This window comes from Rhipicephalus microplus, chromosome 4 (assembly GCF_043290135.1).
Source record: "Rhipicephalus microplus isolate Deutch F79 chromosome 4, USDA_Rmic, whole genome shotgun sequence".
In the NCBI taxonomy this organism is placed as follows: domain Eukaryota; kingdom Metazoa; phylum Arthropoda; class Arachnida; order Ixodida; family Ixodidae; genus Rhipicephalus; species Rhipicephalus microplus.
In genome coordinates this window covers 167455868-167474406 of record NC_134703.1, presented here as the reverse complement: position 1 = coordinate 167474406, position 18539 = coordinate 167455868, and the positions used below count along the sequence as shown (strand labels likewise).

Genomic DNA, 18539 nt, shown 5'->3' with positions numbered 1-18539 from the left:
GGCACAGTAGCTGAGGTCATCACGCTGTGCCAGAGCTACGAGGAGCTCCGCCGGCAGCGTTCGATGACCCGTCGCTCCACATCACGAGATGCAGGGCTTGCAGGCTTGGAAGCGAGCTGTGATCAGGTGGCACTGCTGGCAGATCTCAAGTCCTTCATACGTGAGGAAATCGCGCGGCAGTTCTCTCTCCTGCCCTTTGCCCACCCACCGGCTGCTCAACAAACGGCCCCTACCATTCTTCCACCCATCCGCCGAGCGATTGAGCAGGAAATAGCGGAGGTCATGCCTGCGTACCACCCACAACAACTTCCGGCCCCTGCACCCCCAAGTTACGCCCAAGTGGTCGCAAGGCCGCCTCCAGTCGTTCAAGCGCCTGCACCAGTGACTTACGCCGAAGCTGCCGCACGACCTCCGTCCTTTGCAGCGGGTATGCCGGCTGCATATGTTGGCGCAACCCCTCAGCCTCATTTTCAGCCCACCATGCAGCCTTTCCAGACACCGTTCCGGGCGAGACCCACCCCGGCAAACCGATGGCGCACACCCGACAACCGGCCCATCTGCTTTGCTTGCGGTTACGCCGGTCACGTAGCCCGTTATTGCTCTCGACTACAGCCGGCTCCCACTTCTCCTGTTGCTGGCCACCTTAGCCGTTCGTATAACGAGGAACTGCCGTCTGTGCCACTGTCGTCTCGCCCAGGTCCGTCTGCTCGAAGGTCGCCGTCTCCACGACGTCGGTCTCTGTCCCCCATGCGGCCAAGTTCTTCTGCTCATGAGCGGGAAAACTAGTCGTCGCAGTCCCAGAGGCAAGGACTGCGACGCTATCGCATTGTGAAAGCCCTCAGAGCCGCCCATCTAATGTCATTGACGTGCTTGTGGACGGTGTTCATGCATCTGCTCTTATTGACACTGGAGCTGCGGTATCAGTTATGAGCGAAAACCTTTGCCGCTTGCTTCGAAAAGTGACGACGCCGATTTCTGGACTGTCCCTTCGTACCGCTAGCTCACATCGTATTAATCCTACAGCAGGCTGCACAGCTCGCGTTGTCGTTCAGGACGTTCTGTATGTCGCCCAATTCATCATCATTCCTGCATGCTCTCATGACGTCATCTTAAGATGGGATTTTCTCTCCCGCAACGACGCCGTCATTCATTGTGCCGCCGCCGAAATTGAACTCTCGCCCTTCTCGCATTTGACGCCAGAAGACGGTCCCTCGACACTGAACAAGATTCTTGTGAAAGACGATACTATAGTGCCTCCAAGCTCGACGATGGGCGTATCGGTCTACTGCACCGGTCTCTCCGACACAATTGCACTTGTTTCGCCATCCTACCGTGCTTCCAGGAGGAAAGGGTTGCTAGTACCTTTCGCGACCGTGCAAATCACCCAAGGCAACGCCGCTATTTTTGTGACCAACCCATCCCCGTACACTGTTACCTTGGTTCAAGGGGAATGTCTCGGCAGAGTGGAAGCAGTCGACGACGCACAAGTCCTAGACGTACCCGAAGACTCGCGTTGTCCCGATTCACGTACCATCAGTGCTGTTTCTACTTCTGACCCATCATCTCCTGATGTATTTGGCCCATTCATTGATGACAACCTTACGTCAGTGCAGCGTTCCCAGCTTCTAGACCTGTTGCAAGAATACCGTTCTTCTTTCGATGTCGGGCGAAGTTCTCTCGGTCGCGCGTCCACTGTTACGCATCGTATTGACACTGGTGCCCATCCACCATTACGGCAACGTCCATACCGCGTGTCGCCTGCTGAACGCCGGCAAATTAACGAGCAGGTTGACGATATGCTCCGACGCGACGTCATTCGGCCCTCGGACAGTCCATAGGCGTCTCCTGTTGTTCTTGTTGCGAAGAAAGATGGTTCTGTGTGGTTCTGTGTGGACTACAGACGGCTCAATAAGATCACTCACAAGGATCTCTACCCACTGCCGCGCATCGACGACGCAATTGACAGCCTTCACGGAGCCCAATTTTTTTCTTCTCTCGATCTGCGCTCGGGGTACTGGCAAGTACCCCTGGCTGATGACACTCGACCGAAGACTGCCTTCATCACACCCGACGGCTTGTACGAATTCAACGTCATGCCGTTTGGTCTGTGTAATGCACCTGCGACATTTGAGCGCATGATGGACACCGTACTGCGCAACTTGAAATGGCACACGTGCTTGTGTTACCTCGATGACGTTGTTGTCTTCGCTCCAGATTTCTCCACCCATCTCCAACGTCTAAAAGAAGTTTTCGCACGTGTGAGCAATGCCGGCTTGCAACTAAATCTGAAGAAGTGCCGCTTTGCAGCACGCCAACTCACCATCCTAGGGTACGTCGTGTCCAAGGATGGCATCCTTCCTGACCCAGCCAAGCTTCGGGCCGTGGCCGAATTCCCAAAACCTGCGTCCGTCAAAGAACTGCGTAGTTTCGTGGGCCTGTGCTCATACTTCCGACGCTTTATACGAAACTTCGCCACGATTATATCACCGCTGACGAAGCTCCTCGGAAGTAACGGGCCCCTCAATTCGTGGTCGTCAGAGTGCGACGACGCGTTCTTGAAGCTCCGCCACTTGTTGACGTCTCCTCCCATTCTCCGCCACTATGACCCTACGGCCCCAACAGAAGTGCACACGGACGCCAGTGGTGTAGTGTAGGCCTCGGCGCTGTCCTGGCGCAGCGCAAACCCGGGTTCCCTGATTATGTTGTGGCATATGCAAGCCGTACGCTCACAAGAGCCGAGACAAACTACACCGTCACGGAAAAAGAGTGCCTGGCAATCGTCTGGGCTCTTACAAAGTTTCGACCTTATTTGTATGGTCGCCCATTCGATGTCGTCACTGACCATCATGCACTATGCTGGCTGTCATCATTGAAGGATCCCTCAGGCCGCCTCGCCCGTTGGGCTCTTCGCTTACAAGACTACGACATCCGCGTCCTCTACCGCAACGGACGCCAGCATGCTGACGCCGACGCCCTCTCGCGCTCCCCTCTGCCTGAAGCTAACGTGCTCTGCTCAGTATCCTCGGTTGTTGTTTCTGCCATTGATGTTGACATCATCGCTACCGAACAGCGAAAGGATAATTGGATCGCCCAACTGATCGACTTGCTCTCTGATCCGTCCACAACGCCATCCACGCGTGCCTTGCGTCGTCGAGCTCACCATTTCGCCATTCGTGACGGCCTCCTACACCGACGCAATTACGACGCCGATGGCCGGCAGTGGCTACTCGTGATACCCCGCAGTCTGCGGTCGGAGATATGTAAATCCTTCCATTCTGATCCACAGTGCGCGCACTCTGGGGTATTCAAAACCTACCATCGCATTAGACAACGCTACTTCTTGCGCGGGATGTACCGCTACGTCCAGCAGTTTGTTCGCTCCTGTCTCGCTTGCCAACGCCGCAAACCGTCCGCACACATGTCACCAGCCGGTCTGCAACCGCTACCTTGCCCTGACCGTCCGTTTGGGCGCATAGGTATCGATTTGTACGGACCACTTCCTCTGACGTCCACTGGCAACCGCTGGGCCATCGTCGCCGTAGATCATTTAACGCGATACGCCGAAACCGCCGCTCTCCCTGCGGCTACTGCGCGTGATGTTGCGTCCTTCCTACTACATCGATTTATATTGCGCCACGGTCCACCCCAGGAGCTTCTCAGCGATTGAGGCCGTGTCTTCTTGTCAGAAGTCGTCGATGCCATTCTCACTGAGTGCCATTCTGTCCATCGCAAAACTACTGCTTACCACCCGCAGACGAATGGTCTGACCGAACGCTTTAACCGCACCCTCGGCGACATGCTGTCGATGTACGTCGCCGCCAACCACACGAATTGGGATACCGTACTGCCCTTCGTCACTTACGCCTACAACACCGCCCCTCAGAGCACGACTGGTTTTTCACCTTTCTTTTTGCTGTACGGAAGGCACCCGTCACACACCATCGACACGATACTCCCGTACACGCCGGATCCATCTGAGTGTACACCTATTTCCGAGACCGCCAGGCTTGCTGAAGAGTGTCGCGAGCTTGCCAAGACTTTTACGACGCATGAGCAAGAGCGGCAGAAGAGTATTCGTGATGGCTCCGCCACTTCTGAGCCCACCTTCCTTCCTGGTTCCCTTGTATGGCTCTCAATCCCGACCTCTGTAGCTGGCCTTTCTTCCAAACTACTCCCGAAATATGAAGGTCCCTACCGTGTGATCGAGCGCACATCTCCGGTCAACTATCTTATCGAGCCAATTGAACAATCTTCGGACATGCGCCGCCGCGGGCGCGACATAGTCAACGTGGAGCGTCTGAAGGCTTACTATGACCCGCTCGTAGTGACAAGCTGTTAGGTCGCCAGGTGGCTCCCTCTTCGACCCCGGGGTAATTGTACAGAAGCCGCCGAACACTGAAGTGGGTCGAACTCTTATGTGCTTTCTAGTGGGTCTGCCCAAAGAGAACGCCGCTCGCGCGGAGACCCCGTGTTTTGGCCGTTACTGTCGCCATTGTGTAGACTCGCTGTGTGCCGGCTAATAAACGCCATAACAATATATATATATATATACTTCCTTAAGCATTTCTGTCTTTTCTGCGCTCGCATGTGACTGTGAGATGTAAATGAAGTTTGAAGTTGCCCAACAGCAAGTCCTACTCAGCTGAAATTGTGCCAGAATATCAGAATATACATCAGAGCCCACTCGCTCGTCTCTGGGATATATATATATATATATATATATATATATATATATATATATATATATATATATATATATATATATATATATATATATATATATAATTTCCTGTTGAGCAACTTCAAATTTTATTTACATCTCACAGACTCATGCCCACTAGTGAGCGGTCACAACGTGGTTTATTTCGACGTTTCGGCCTAGAGTCTGGCCTTCATCAGGATTGAAGGTACAGTTTGTTGGTGTTCAGTTTTATACAATCTCAAATCAGAGGGGGGATTGAGAAAGAAAAAAAAGGAAAAAGAAAAAAAGAAAGAAAAAAAGATGAAAAGAGTATAAGGTGCACTCCCCCGGAGGTGCCCCCTTCCACTCTTCGTTCCACCTCCCCCTCCATCTCTCTACCTTTCTCCTTTTCCCCTTTCTGCTCTCTGCGGTCTGTGTATCCTTTCTTTCACTAACACGTTCTTCCCGACCAGACGGCGCCTCCTAGCTCTGGCGGTTCGGTGTGGGGCAAAAAGAGCTTTTTTGAAAGAAAGAGGGGTGCCACGTATTGCCGCAGAGGCTGGCAAGCGGCTGCAATGCGAATTCCTTGCCCGCCTCTGGATTACGCGTGCAGTAGGGGCCTCCCGACTGTGCACAGGGTTGCTGTTGGGCATGTCATGCTTGGCACAATTGATTGGGTAGTAAAGAAAAAACAGAAAACAGTCGACAGATGTACTTAGGAAGAGTGGTCACACTTGGCATTGTTTTGAGTTGTCCAGGGCCTTTCGCAGCTGCAGTGCCGTGAACTCAGTTACTATTTTCATTTTTGCCCTTATTGTTTTCTAATGCTTTAATTGCGGCAAGTGTACCAGGATTCTCATTTATTCCTCTATCGAGGGTGTTAAATCGGTGGATAAGGTATTATTCTCGTTGTTCACGTTCTCAATTTGATTTAAATCCCGTCTCTAAGAACGTTACTGATAGTTTGTCGTATGCATGGTCGGGAAGATAGAGATGTTTTGATAGAGGTAGACTTGGGGCTGATTTCGCATGGACTCTGTGATTATTGAAGTGAATCCTAAATGGCGTTTCTGTTTGTCCGATGTACTGCATATTGCACACGTTGCATTCGAGTAGGTATACCACATTAGAGGAATCGCATGTTAGGTTTCCTAGTATGTTAATTGAAAACTTGGATTGTGTGCTGGTTGCTTTGTGTGTTTCTCGCATCGCCTTACATACAAGACATCGTGGCTTTAAACAAGGTCGGCATGAATAATTGGGGGGTGATGTATTAATTTGAGAGTGGACAAGTGTGTCTTTGAGGTTACGTGGTCGTCGGCAAACGACGCCTGGAGCGGATGGGAATGCGCGTTTCAGACTTTCACTTTGTTCCAGAATGTTGTAATCTCGTTTAAGGATTTTTTCTACATTGGGGAAGTTTGTGCTGTAAGTCAAGCAGAGGTCTGTTCGTTGTGGGTCTTCTTGCGGTGGTCGCTTCATAAGTAAGTCTTCACGCTTTAGTTTTCTCGCTTTTTGAACAGTGTCATCAATTACATGGGGGGGGGGGGGGGGGGGAGGGGGGTATTCTTGTTTCTCGAGCATAAGTTTTAGCCTCTGTGAGCTCGTGTCAAATTCAGTGTCTCTAGAGCCGATTCGCTTAAACCGGTGAGCCTGGCTGTATGTAATACTGTTTTTACAGTGGCGTGGGTGATCGCTTTGGTAATGGAGGTATTGTTGTCGATCCGTTGGTTTGCGATATAGGGTTTGCGATATAGGGTTGCGTTGGTGCGATATAGGGATTTTGCTCAGCGGTGGCGGCTACGGAACATTGGCTCGTCACTAACTGCTCCTGTCTGACTTTGCAGCCCCGGGAAAGCGTGTTTGCGGATCGGCGCCTGCTGCCACCTTACCTTCTTCGACGCCATATCAAGAATCCCGGGTCCATATCAAGAATCGACAACGCCCCCTTTGTGAACTACGTCATCGAGACGCACCTTCAAAAGGCACAACTCAGACACCGGAGGACCATTTGCTCAGCGGTGGCGGCTACGGAACATTGGCTCGTCACTAACTGCTCCTGTCTGACTTTGCAGCCCCGGCGAAAGCGTGTTTGCGGATCGGCGCCTGCTGCCACCTTACCTTCTTCGACGCCATATCAAGAATCCCGGGTCCATATCAAGAATCGACAACGCCCCCTTTGTGAACTACGTCATCGAGACGCACCTTCAAAAGGCACAACTCAGACACCGGAGGACCATTTGCTCAGCGGTGGCGGCTACGGAACATTGGCTCGTCACTAACTGCTCCTGTCTGACTTTGCGGGTTGGTGTAAACTGTATTTACATTTCCCTAATTTGACGCTGTTTGTCACCGCCGCCACCGCTGTTGCAAGAATTTCCTGATCATTGTATCTTCCTTTTTGTGACCGCTGATACTGTTGAATCTGTGATTTTGCCCAGTTCGAGATGTCAGTCTGATGCCTGCTTAGTCTGTAATGAGCCTCTCTTAGAGAGCGGCTCATATACAACCTGCTCTGAATGCAAATATGGCTATCACCTGGGAGCATGCTCGGGAATGAGCAAAACGACCTTCAAAAAAGATGATGCCGCAAAGAAAACATGGAAGTGCCAGACATGCCTGGTTTCGGCGGTCCGAAGTGCACGTGGCGATAAGAGCCACACCGGAGAGCATAATTCGTCGTTCGAGAAAGTACTGATCGAAATTAATAGGAAGCTGGCCCAAATACCAGACATACAGAAAAAGGTGGATGCACTAATGAAAGTAAAAGATACAGTCGACAAATTGGAGCTGTCAGTTCAGCATTTGTCTGATAAATATGATGCAGTGCTCGTTGAAATGCAAAAGCAATCAGCTGAAATAGCAATCCTCAAAAAACAGGTGCATTCTGCCCAGTTGTCCGACACCACTAAAAACGTCCATGAGCTGCAAAAGCAGGTTAATGCTCTAGAGCAATACAGTAGACGCCAAAATATTGAAATTCACGGCATGCCTGTCACCCAGAATGAAAATTTGCTCGGTAAGCTCAATAACTTAGCAGTTAAGCTTACCCTTCCTGAACTGACAAGCTCTGAAGTCGAAGGCATACACAGACTTCCACCAAAAACCGGCAAAGTTCCTGTTGTGCTTGTTCGTTTCGTGTCACGAGCAACACGTGACCAGTGGATGGCTAAGAAGGTCGAATTGAAAACTGCTAGCTCTAACGTGTATTTTCTTGACAATCTGACGCCACAGAACCAGAAACTTCTCTAGCTAATGAAGGCGAAGGCAGAGGAATACCATTATCAGTTCGCGTGGCAAAAATCCGGCAAATTGTTTGTGCGCAAGGTGCCCGGTGATCGAGCATTGCGCATAGACAGCGAAAGCGACCTAGATAAGATTCGTTGAACCGTGTCTTCTATCACTTACGTTACTTTAATTTTCAGTTATCCCCCTCAATGGCTATATTCCATGAAGCCATATATTATGACGCCCAAACTTTTAAATCAATTGTGCAGGGCCCTTCTTTTAAGGAGCCGGACAGAATGTCGATCTTTCATTTAAACATACGTAGTATGAGAAACAAGCAAACTGATATGCTGTTTGATTCTTTAGATCATACGTTCAATTTTTTGGCCTTCACTGAGACTTGGTACTCTTGCACGTCCGATGTAGTGTTCATCGAAGGATACAAGCATGAAAGCGTGCATAGACCGAATCGTAGGGGTGGTGGTGTGTCGCTATATATACAAAAAGATATTTCATATGCCGTACTTCCCGAATTTTGTTGTGTCAGCGCACATTATGAATCCATTGCCGTTCAATGTGTAATGTCCCTGATTGTCACAGTTTATCGGCCCCCTTCAGGGGATATTCAAGAATTTCTGTGTTTTATAACTTCGATGCTTGAATATGCGTCCTTGAGAAATTGGCACATTGTGCTTGTCGGTGATATTAATATTGATTTGTTACTTCTTACTCCACAAAGTAGACAATTTTTAGATGTAATCGAATCATTTTCGTGTAGGAACTTTATAAGTTTGCCTACTAGAATAACAGCAGAAAGTGAAACTATGCTAGACCTATGTATAACTAATTATGATAGAAACGACGTTAGTGCTGGTGTGATAACAACTGATCTGAGCGATCACTTGTCCATATTCTGTTTTTTTCCTGCAGTTAAGAAAGAAAAAAATAGTGTTAACGATGCTCCTGTTCCATATCGCTCTTTCAATACCAATGCCTTGTCAGCATTTCATGCTAGTATTGAGAGTATCGACTGGGAGATTGTCTACAGTGAGCAAAACCCTAATATATCGTATGATCTGTTCCTGCAACATGTAAAGCGCTGTTATGATGCTGCCTTCCCACTACAATACTATAAAAAGCACGGAAAGTCTAGGAAACCATGGATTAACAGAGGTCTTTACAACAGAATCAGAGAACGAGATAAACTATACCATAAATTCATTAGGATAAGAGACATATCTATATTACATGAATATTAAAAAGTTCGCAACAAATTAAACTCTGATTTGAAGAGAGCCCGTATTCAGTATTATCAGGCTCGATTTGCAGAGGTCTCTTTCAATCCAAAGAAAGCATGGAACTCAATACGTACACTCATAGGAACAACAAAAGGTTCCCTTCCTTCAGCATTATCAATTGACGGTGTTGAGTTTAGAGAAGCTCGTCTGGCGGATAAATTTAATAATCTTTTCTTAACCTCGGGTGCAGCAGCTCAGACAAGGGACGCAGCAAACGACTGCCAAAAATACATTTCTTCTTTCTCTGCGAACTCTATTTTCTTGACTCCCTGTAGTCAATTAGAAATACTTACGTACCTGAAGTCTTTAAACAAAAATACTGCCGCTGGTTACGATGACATTAAGGTAGAACCAGTTAAACATGTCGCCGAATTACTGTGTGGCCCACTGCAGCATATCTGCAATCAAGCTTTTGCCACTGGTATTTTTCCTGATGGCATGAAGATAGCTAAGGTGGTAGTCATCCACAAAGGTGGCTCTCACGGCGACTTGAATAACTACCAGCCTATTTCCGTGCTACCTTTATTTTCCAAAGCTTTAGAATATACATTAAAATCACGACTAATGAAGTTTCTCGGTGACCATCAAATGCTTGCAAGGCAACAGTTCGGGTTCCGTGAAAAGAAATCAACTGAAATGGCACTCTTGGATATTAAAGAAAAAATGCTTAGTAACATGGATCATAAGCAATATACTCTTGCAATATTTTTAGACTTCAAAAAGGCATTTGATTCCATAAAGCATTTCATTTTGTTTCACAAACTCCCTTACTACGGTGTTAGAGGTATCGTATTAAATTTGATCCGCAGTTACTTATCTGACAGGGTACAATTCACTAGTCTAAATGGCTACTCTTCTCAATCTCAGCCAATAAAATATGGCGTTCCGCAACGTTCCATTCTGGGACCTTTATTCTTTCTCCTTTACATAAATGATATTGTGAACATACCGCGAACTCCTGACATAATTCTCTATGCAGACGACACGAGTACTTTTTTTTCAGGTAAACATCTACTTGAACTTCAAAATGTAGCTAATAGATGGCTAACTGAACTTTCACACTGGTTGCATCTAAACCAACTTCAACTTAATGTAAAAAAAACTAAATATATTATTTTCAAGAGCCGTAATAAGCCTGACGATCATAATGCCTGTATAATATTTCAAAACTGCGCTATCGAACAGATTCCTAGTTATAAATTTCTAGGTGTTGTTTTTGAAGAGAATATGAGCTGGACACCTCACGTAAATAAGATTCGATCATGCAAATATGTGCAGGTCAATTTCAATACTGTATAAAGTTAGCTCCTTGGTGCCTAAATGGTTGAAACTGCAGTTATATTACGCCCTCGTTCACTCTCATTTGCAATACTGTCTCCTAATCTGGGGTACCACTACTCAAACAAATTTTGATAGATTAATAATTTTACAAAAAAGAGCTGTCCGTTGCATTGAAAATCTTAAGCGAAATGACCACACAGCGCCATCCTTTTCAAAGCTTAATATACTCAGAATAGATCAGCTATTCCAACTAAGACTTGCAATGCATACACACAGGCAAATTTTGCATGACCCCCAAATCCTGTCCTCATCATCGTTATCTGTACATTCGCAATATCACCTAAGGCAAAATAGACTCGGAACACCTATGTTCCGAACTAAATATGGTACTCAGACACTAGCCTATTTAATGCCACATTTTCTGTATAATAATCGAGAAATCGCCAATATGATCCAAGACAACTGTTCTACATACAGCCTACGGAAAAAAGTTAAAGATTACCTCTTGTTTAGCTCCCAATCTTCTCTTTATATTGTGCATTAGCTGTCTTTTGATTTTTTCCTATTTTGTTCTATACTGTTTTGTAACTTTGATCATCATCAAGGCTTGTATAAACATTTTCATGTCACGCATCATTAGTGTGTATCGAAGGTAACAATTCTACCGATTGTGTTTTGATCGCCTGTGCACCTGTTCTTTTTTGTTTTTTTTACCTTATGTTGTTACCTGTATTTGCGCGTGTACCGCGGCTTTTCACCCCTGAGCAATGTATGGGTAGGGGGTCCTTTGTCAGGCAGTTGCATCTGCCTTTAGCCCCTTCATCCCAGACCATGACTGTCTGAATAAACTTCTTGTCTATGTCTAATACATCACCCCCAATTATTCATGCCGACCTTGTTTAAAGCCACGATGTCTTGTATGTAAGGCGATGCGAGAAACACACAAAGCAACCAGCACACAATCCAAGTTTTCGATTAAAATACGAGGAAACCTAACATGCGATTCCTCTAATGTGGTATACCTACTCGAATGCAACGTGTGCAATATGCAGTACATCGGACAAACAGAAACGCCATTTAGGATTCACTTCAATAATCACAGAGTCCATGCGAAATCAGCCCCAAGTCTACCTCTATCAAAACATCTCTATCTTCCCGACCATGCATACGACAAACTATCAGTAACGTTCTTAGAGACGGGATTTAAATCAAATTGAGAACGTGAACAACGAGAATAATACCTTATCCACCGATTTAACACCCTCGATAGAGGAATAAATGAGAATCCTGGTACACTTGCCGCAATTAAAGCATTAGAAAACAATAAGGGCAAAAATGAAAATAGTAACTGAGTTCACGGCACTGCAGCTGCGAAAGGCCCTGGACAACTCAAAACAATGCCAAGTGTGACCACTCTTCCTAAGTACATCTGTCGACTGTTTTCTGTTTTTTCTTTACTACCCAATCAATTGTGCCAAGCATGACATGCCCAACAGCAACCCTGTATGTGCACAGTCGGGAGGCCCCTACTGCACGCGTAATCCAGAGGCGGGCAAGGAATTCGCATTGCAGCCGCTTGCCAGCCTCTGCGGCAATACGTGGCACCCCTCTTTCTTTCAAAAAAGCTCTTTTTGCCCCATACCGAACCGCCAGAGCTAGGAGGCGCCGTCTGGTCGGGAAGAACGTGTTAGTGAAAGAAAGGATACACAGACCGCAGAGAGCAGAAAGGGGAAAAGGAGAAAGGTAGAGAGATGGAGGGGGAGGTGGAACGAAGAATGGAAGGGGGCACCTCCGGGGGAGTGCACCTTATACTCTTTTCATCTTTTTTTCTTTCTTTTTTTCTTTTTTCCTTTTTTTCTTTCTCAATCCCCCCTCTGATTTGAGATTGTATAAAACTGAACACCAACAAACTGTACCTTCAATCCTGATGAAGGCCAGACTCTAGGCCGAAACGTCGAAATAAACCACGTTGTGACCGCTCACGGAGAATCTACTGGAATATATATATATATATATATATATATATATATATATATATATATATATATATATATATATATATATATATATATATATATATATATATATATATATATATATATATATATATATTAGGGAAACAAGTGTATACTTAAAGGCTCGTTTTTTTCGTGTTTTACACAATATTAATGAGATCTAACAGACAATAATGCCAAGGAAGGTATAGGGTAGGGGAAATTATTAGGCCAATTGTAATGTAAATGAGTAGAAAGAAAAGTGGGTGAAAAGATAACTCGCTGTGGGCAGGATCCGAACGTGCGACCTTCGAATAACGTGTTCGATGCTCTACCACTGAGCTACCACGACAGCTATCCCCCCAGCCACTTCATTGGGTATCTATGTCAATTTAAACGTTGGAGTGTCAGTCAGCGCCACTAGTAGCCATGGCGGCGAATGTGGTACAATCTTTATGAGCCTGTTTGGCGTCACGTAGCACGTGAACTTATTACTAACTGGCAGCTGACCAATAGTCCCCCGTATGTAACCTATAGGCACCAAGTCTGCCAGTACGAGACCCTCGTTAATGAATAAGGGAAACAAGTGTATACTTAAGGGCTCGTTTTTCGCGTTTTACAGAATATTAATGAGATCTAACAGACAATAATGCCAAGGAAGTTATAGGGGAAGGTATTAGGCAAATTGTAATGTATATATATTGCCACCTACTTCTAGTAGTGGGTCGTATGCCAAGGTGAAGGCTCACACCACAGAGAAGAAAGAAGTGCGCGCGGACCCCCGCTCTAGCAAACAAGCCCAACCGACGCGCTTGGTTAGAGCCCTGTTGCTCGGACATCAATAGACCTTATCGACACCCCCTGGAGCGACGTGACAATATATATGCTGTTGAGCACCTTCAAACTATATTTACATCTCACAGACACATGCGAGCGCAAAAAAGACAGGAAGGCTTAAGGGGAAAAAATGAGTAAAATGAAATTAGACATTCCGACCTTTAGTTTTGTACTTCCTTTTTTTAAACCTTCGTTTCTTTTTTTTTGCGCTATTGCATGTGTGTCCTTTGAATACAATTGCACCTGTACATAGGCGGTCACTTGTGTTACAATGTTTTTCGTCGGCTTAAGGAGGGAAGTGGCCACTATGGTCGCGGCACCTTTTTTTTTTTTATTTCGACACCAAAGCAAACTTCAACGTCTCTGTTCACCAAGTGACCGAGTGCCCTCTGGCGATCTTGAAGAAGGGCCATGAAAAGAAAGGGGCTCATTGATTTAGGAAAACTAAGTGATAGCAAAACTGGCCTTCGCCAGAAATAAAATTGCACTTATAATGGTGCCCTTTTGGCGCCCTAATGGCGCCCTAACTTATAAGTTAGCCTTTTTGCGTGCATAGAAAGTGCTGTTTATTTGAATCAATTCACGCATATCTGTTCAGAAAACGCGTATTTGAAATGGCACCATTTTTCGCAACGGGTGTCTCGCAAACACCTTTATAACGAAGCGTGTTGGATATCATCAGTCTTGCGTTAGACACGACATTTTCTTAGATGCATTGTGTGTTTTACTGACTCCAATAGCCTGAATAAACCTACGAGATTTTAAAAAATGTTTACTCGCAGCAGTTTGTAACAGGTAATGATAAAGTCACATTTTCGCCAGAAGGGCCAACCAATGAATGCGATAGCAACATATTTGAATGTTTCGCGAAGCAAGGCTTGCTTATTTGGGAGAAATAAGAATTGTAGGAAACATGCGCTTGCTAAGTAACCAAGTTTCCTGATGCGCGGCCATGGTAGATAACGACAAGGCTCGCGCGTAGTAACGGTGTTGATATAGGAAGTGAGGCTGGCAGTCAACTCATTTAGATCTAATCTCACGTAACTCTACAAAACACTGGCATAAGAGAACACGGCCGCTCGAAGTAGACTTTTGGCATCGTTTTTTTTTTCCGTGTTGACAGCGCAGTCCATAGAAGCTCCTGTCTGCTGTGCGAACACAAGTGGCCCTCCCCCCCTCCCCATTTGTACGCTCATGAGATAAGCGCGTGCAGACGACCCCGGTTGGAAAAAGGATGTTCAATCCGCAGACAGAGGAGGCTGGTACATCCTTCTCTGTATATTGCCTGTATATATATACCTACATATACATATACGTGAATGACGGCGGCGGCGACGGCAAAAAACCAGCCGAGACTGTTCATATAATTGCTATCGCAATAAAACTACTTTTTTACCGTACAACAGTACGACTAAACACTCAAAAACCATCGGCCTGACACCCTCACGGTTCACGGCACACTGAAGTGCGACATTAGGGAGTCGTATCGACATACACCTGCGGCCAGTCAAATGCAGCTCCCACTCACGGCTATAGTGAAAATGCCGTTTTTCCATGGTAGGCTGCAGTCCCCCGCAAGTGTAGCCCGGACACTCAAACTTACATGCGTCTTGCATGCGGCGTGTCCCTATAAGACCGACGCTGGGGGCTGACAACATACAGAGGTTACGGTGAGCCCAGAAAAAGAACATAAATAACGAAATGTCTCTGTCTGTGCTACTGAAGTATAATATACAAGTTGAGGGTGCCGGAAATAAGGTCCGTCGTGGCTTTCGGCACCACTACTTCATAAAGTGAGATTAGAAACAATCTGAAAGGTTGAACTTATCGGGCGGAGGGTGTAGTGCTGCAAAGCTCGAAGTCAACGATTTCATTCCCGGTAACCGCAGCCGCATTTCGATGAGTGTGAATTTCGATAACACCCTTCCTGCTGAAGCACGTTACTTAAATTCACTGAAGAAAAGAACACAAGAAGAAGAAAAAGACAGCGGTCACGGAAGAGCACGCCTGTTAGTGAGGGAATAATAAAAAAGAAGATTTTTTGCTTTTCGTTCGTCGATTCTTGGCCGATCCCCCTGAGTGGGTATGAACCATGGTTTGGAATTATTATTATCATCATCATCATCATCATCATCATCATCATCATCATCATCATCATCATCATCATCATCATCGTCATTCGTCATCGTCATCGTCGTCGTTCGAATCAAACGCAGTCTACGCTTGTCTCGTCTCATTTCTGCGACACAGGTTAAGTAACCGCAGACGGTGAAAATTAATCGTATGTCACCCCCTATGGCGTGCCTTGCATTCGTACCATATTATGTCACGTATAAAAGACCAGAACTTATCATTAATGATTAAGCGAAACAACGAGAAAAGACGCTGTGGGAGGAGTGCGTGTACCTTCTTGATGCGTCTTCATGTGCGCACGCAGGTTGCAGGCCAGGGCGAATGTCTTGTGGCAGACGTCGCAGGTATGCGGCCGATCTCCTGAGGAAGCGAGACAGAACGAACACAACGGTTATTATTATTATTATTATTATTTCTTTTATTTCCAGAATAAACGAAAACATTACATTCTGGATGGTCTCCTGGGCTAAAAGCTGTAATGAAACAGCTTGACTAGGGCCCAGAAGACCAATGACATGGCAACAAGTGACCGGTAAAAATATTTGCACCAAATTACAAGATATATCACACATTGTACAAAAATATTTACAAAAACAAAGCATATAACAATATCTGTGTAAGCGTAACAGGGAATGATTTTTTGACTAAAACACATCTCTAACAACGAACAAGACCAACAGAATACCAAAATTTATTTACAGAAAAGAAATTTTTAATACTACAAGTACAAGGAACACAGTCAATAGTACACCTGTAATAGTACAAGCAATAGTACACCTGTAATTCTAGCAGTAAACTACACGAAACACTAATATCAACACAATATAATAATAGAAAGCATGATAGCTAATCATATACAACAATATACAGTGAAATGTAGTACAACATTAACAAATAATTGAAATACATTAGTAATTCAGAAATATTTCACGTAATGTATTTAGCGCAGGTTTATGTAAATGATTATGCTTTTTAAGAATGCATGGGAGGTTATATTTCAATGACTGCAGTTTATAGTCAGTGCGAAAGCGCGGTATGAGCCATCCTCCTACATTACGAGTATTGATAGCATGACTGTTGCGTTGCAGTGCAGCAGTTAACTCGATAAATTGTTTAAATGAAGAAGAACATATGTAAAATGATCGTAGGATACGGAACTCGTACATATATTGGATTTTAATTATACTGTACTTGCGAAAATATGTCGATGTCGGTGATAAATAACCAGTGTTGGCAATGTGACGGACAGCTTTCTTCTGCAAAACCAATATTCTGTTGATGTTGCGTTGAGTTGTAGTAAGCCAAACCAGACTGCAGTAACTTATATGTGATTGAAACAGTGCTTGATATATGCTGACTTTTATTTGTGTAGGGAGAATTTCTCGACAACGCGACAGAGCTCCCGCTGTAAAAGAAAGTTTCTTGCATAAATGACTTACGTGAGAGTCCCAACTTAGATGAGATGAAAATGTTACACCGAGAATTTTATGTTCTTCTACAATATCTATTTTTTGATCTGCACAAATAATATCTTGTTTAACGTTCAGAAATTTATTTCTAGCTCTAAATATTATAACCTTCGTTTTCTTAGGGTTAATTTTAAGTTTATTTGATAGTGACCATGATGTAATATTGCAAAAGAAACGATTTCCATTAAACACCGGGATTGATGAAGACCACGGTAATGGCACAGACATAAATATATTCAAGGCACAGATGGAGAAGTCAACAAGGCATAGTACAACCCCTACAACATTTAGCTCTCCTGGACGTTTCGATATTGGTATCTATTCCAAAACTCGTATGCCGTAACATGACTGTATGAAGAGCATAACTAACTAGTCATAACATGAAAATTATGACACGTATGCCATGAATGTCATAATTTACATTTCATGGTCTTGCTCTTGCGGTGGTTTCGTTCACATGACATATTGCAAAACTGGTATGGTATGACATGACTGCATGGCGAACATAAGCGACAGACTTTAACGTGCAAATCATGACATGCATATCATGTAAGTCATGACTACACGCCACGCTCATGTTGCGCTCACGGCCATTTAGCTAGCTTCACATATAACAAATTTGGTATTACAGGACACGAACGGACGACGAAGGTAAATGGCACATCCAAACATAATAGTCATGACATAATCTGATGTAAAACATGACTACACGCTACGCTCACAGTGCGCTCGCGGCCGTTTCACTATAGCTTCACATAAACGAAATTCGGTGTCACGTGACGTCAATTTATGACAAAGATATATGATTGGTGCAAACATGATAATCATAATATGCATGTCATGTAATAATATGACAACGTACCACGCTCATGGCGCACTCGCGGCAGTTTCGCTAGCTTCATATTTACCAAACTAGGTATTACGTAACGTAAATAAACGACGAAGGTAAATAACACATGCAAACAAGATAAACATCGCATGCGTGTCATGTAAAATAGGACTTAATACGCTCATAGCGCACTCGCGGCTGTTTCACTAGCTCCACATATACCAAATTTAGTATCACATGACGTCAATAGACGTCATGTGATACTAAATTTAATAATATGTGGAGCTAATAAATAGTTAATAAATTTAATAATATGTGGATCTAATAAATAGTTAAATGATGCGTACAAACATGATAGTCATGACATACATGTCATACATGTCATGTAAAACATGACTACATGCTACGCTCATAGCGTGCTCGCGGCCGTTTCGCTAGCTCCTAATATACCAAATTTGGTATCAGGTGACGTGAATAGACGACGAAGGTACGTGACACGTTCAAACATGATAATCATGGCATGCGTGTCGTGTAAGAACGTGACAACATACCACACTCATGATGCGCTCGCGGCCGTCTCACTAGCTTCACATATACCGAATTCGGCATTACATGACGTGAATGGACGATGAACACAAATGCCAAGAGCGAACATAATAATAATGACATGGAATTGATGGTACGGCATAATTTTCTTCCGCCTTGTAATGTTGGGCTGATTTTATAGTGACATGTCAACGTTTCTCTTTCGTGCTTCGAATATCATCGATTTCCACTGCACAAGGGATG

The 18539-nt window shown here is 45.0% G+C and overlaps 1 protein-coding gene across 1 annotated transcript in view; it reads right to left on the bottom strand.

The window, feature by feature from the left end:
• The window catches only part of LOC119172946 (uncharacterized), a 48797-nt gene that overhangs the window by 6449 nt on the left and 23809 nt on the right, over nucleotides 1-18539 (bottom strand). The window contains exon 6 of the mRNA XM_075893204.1: nucleotides 15726-15812. Coding sequence (XP_075749319.1) covers nucleotides 15726-15812 — 87 coding nt within the window. The remainder of the gene's footprint in view (nucleotides 1-15725; nucleotides 15813-18539) is intronic.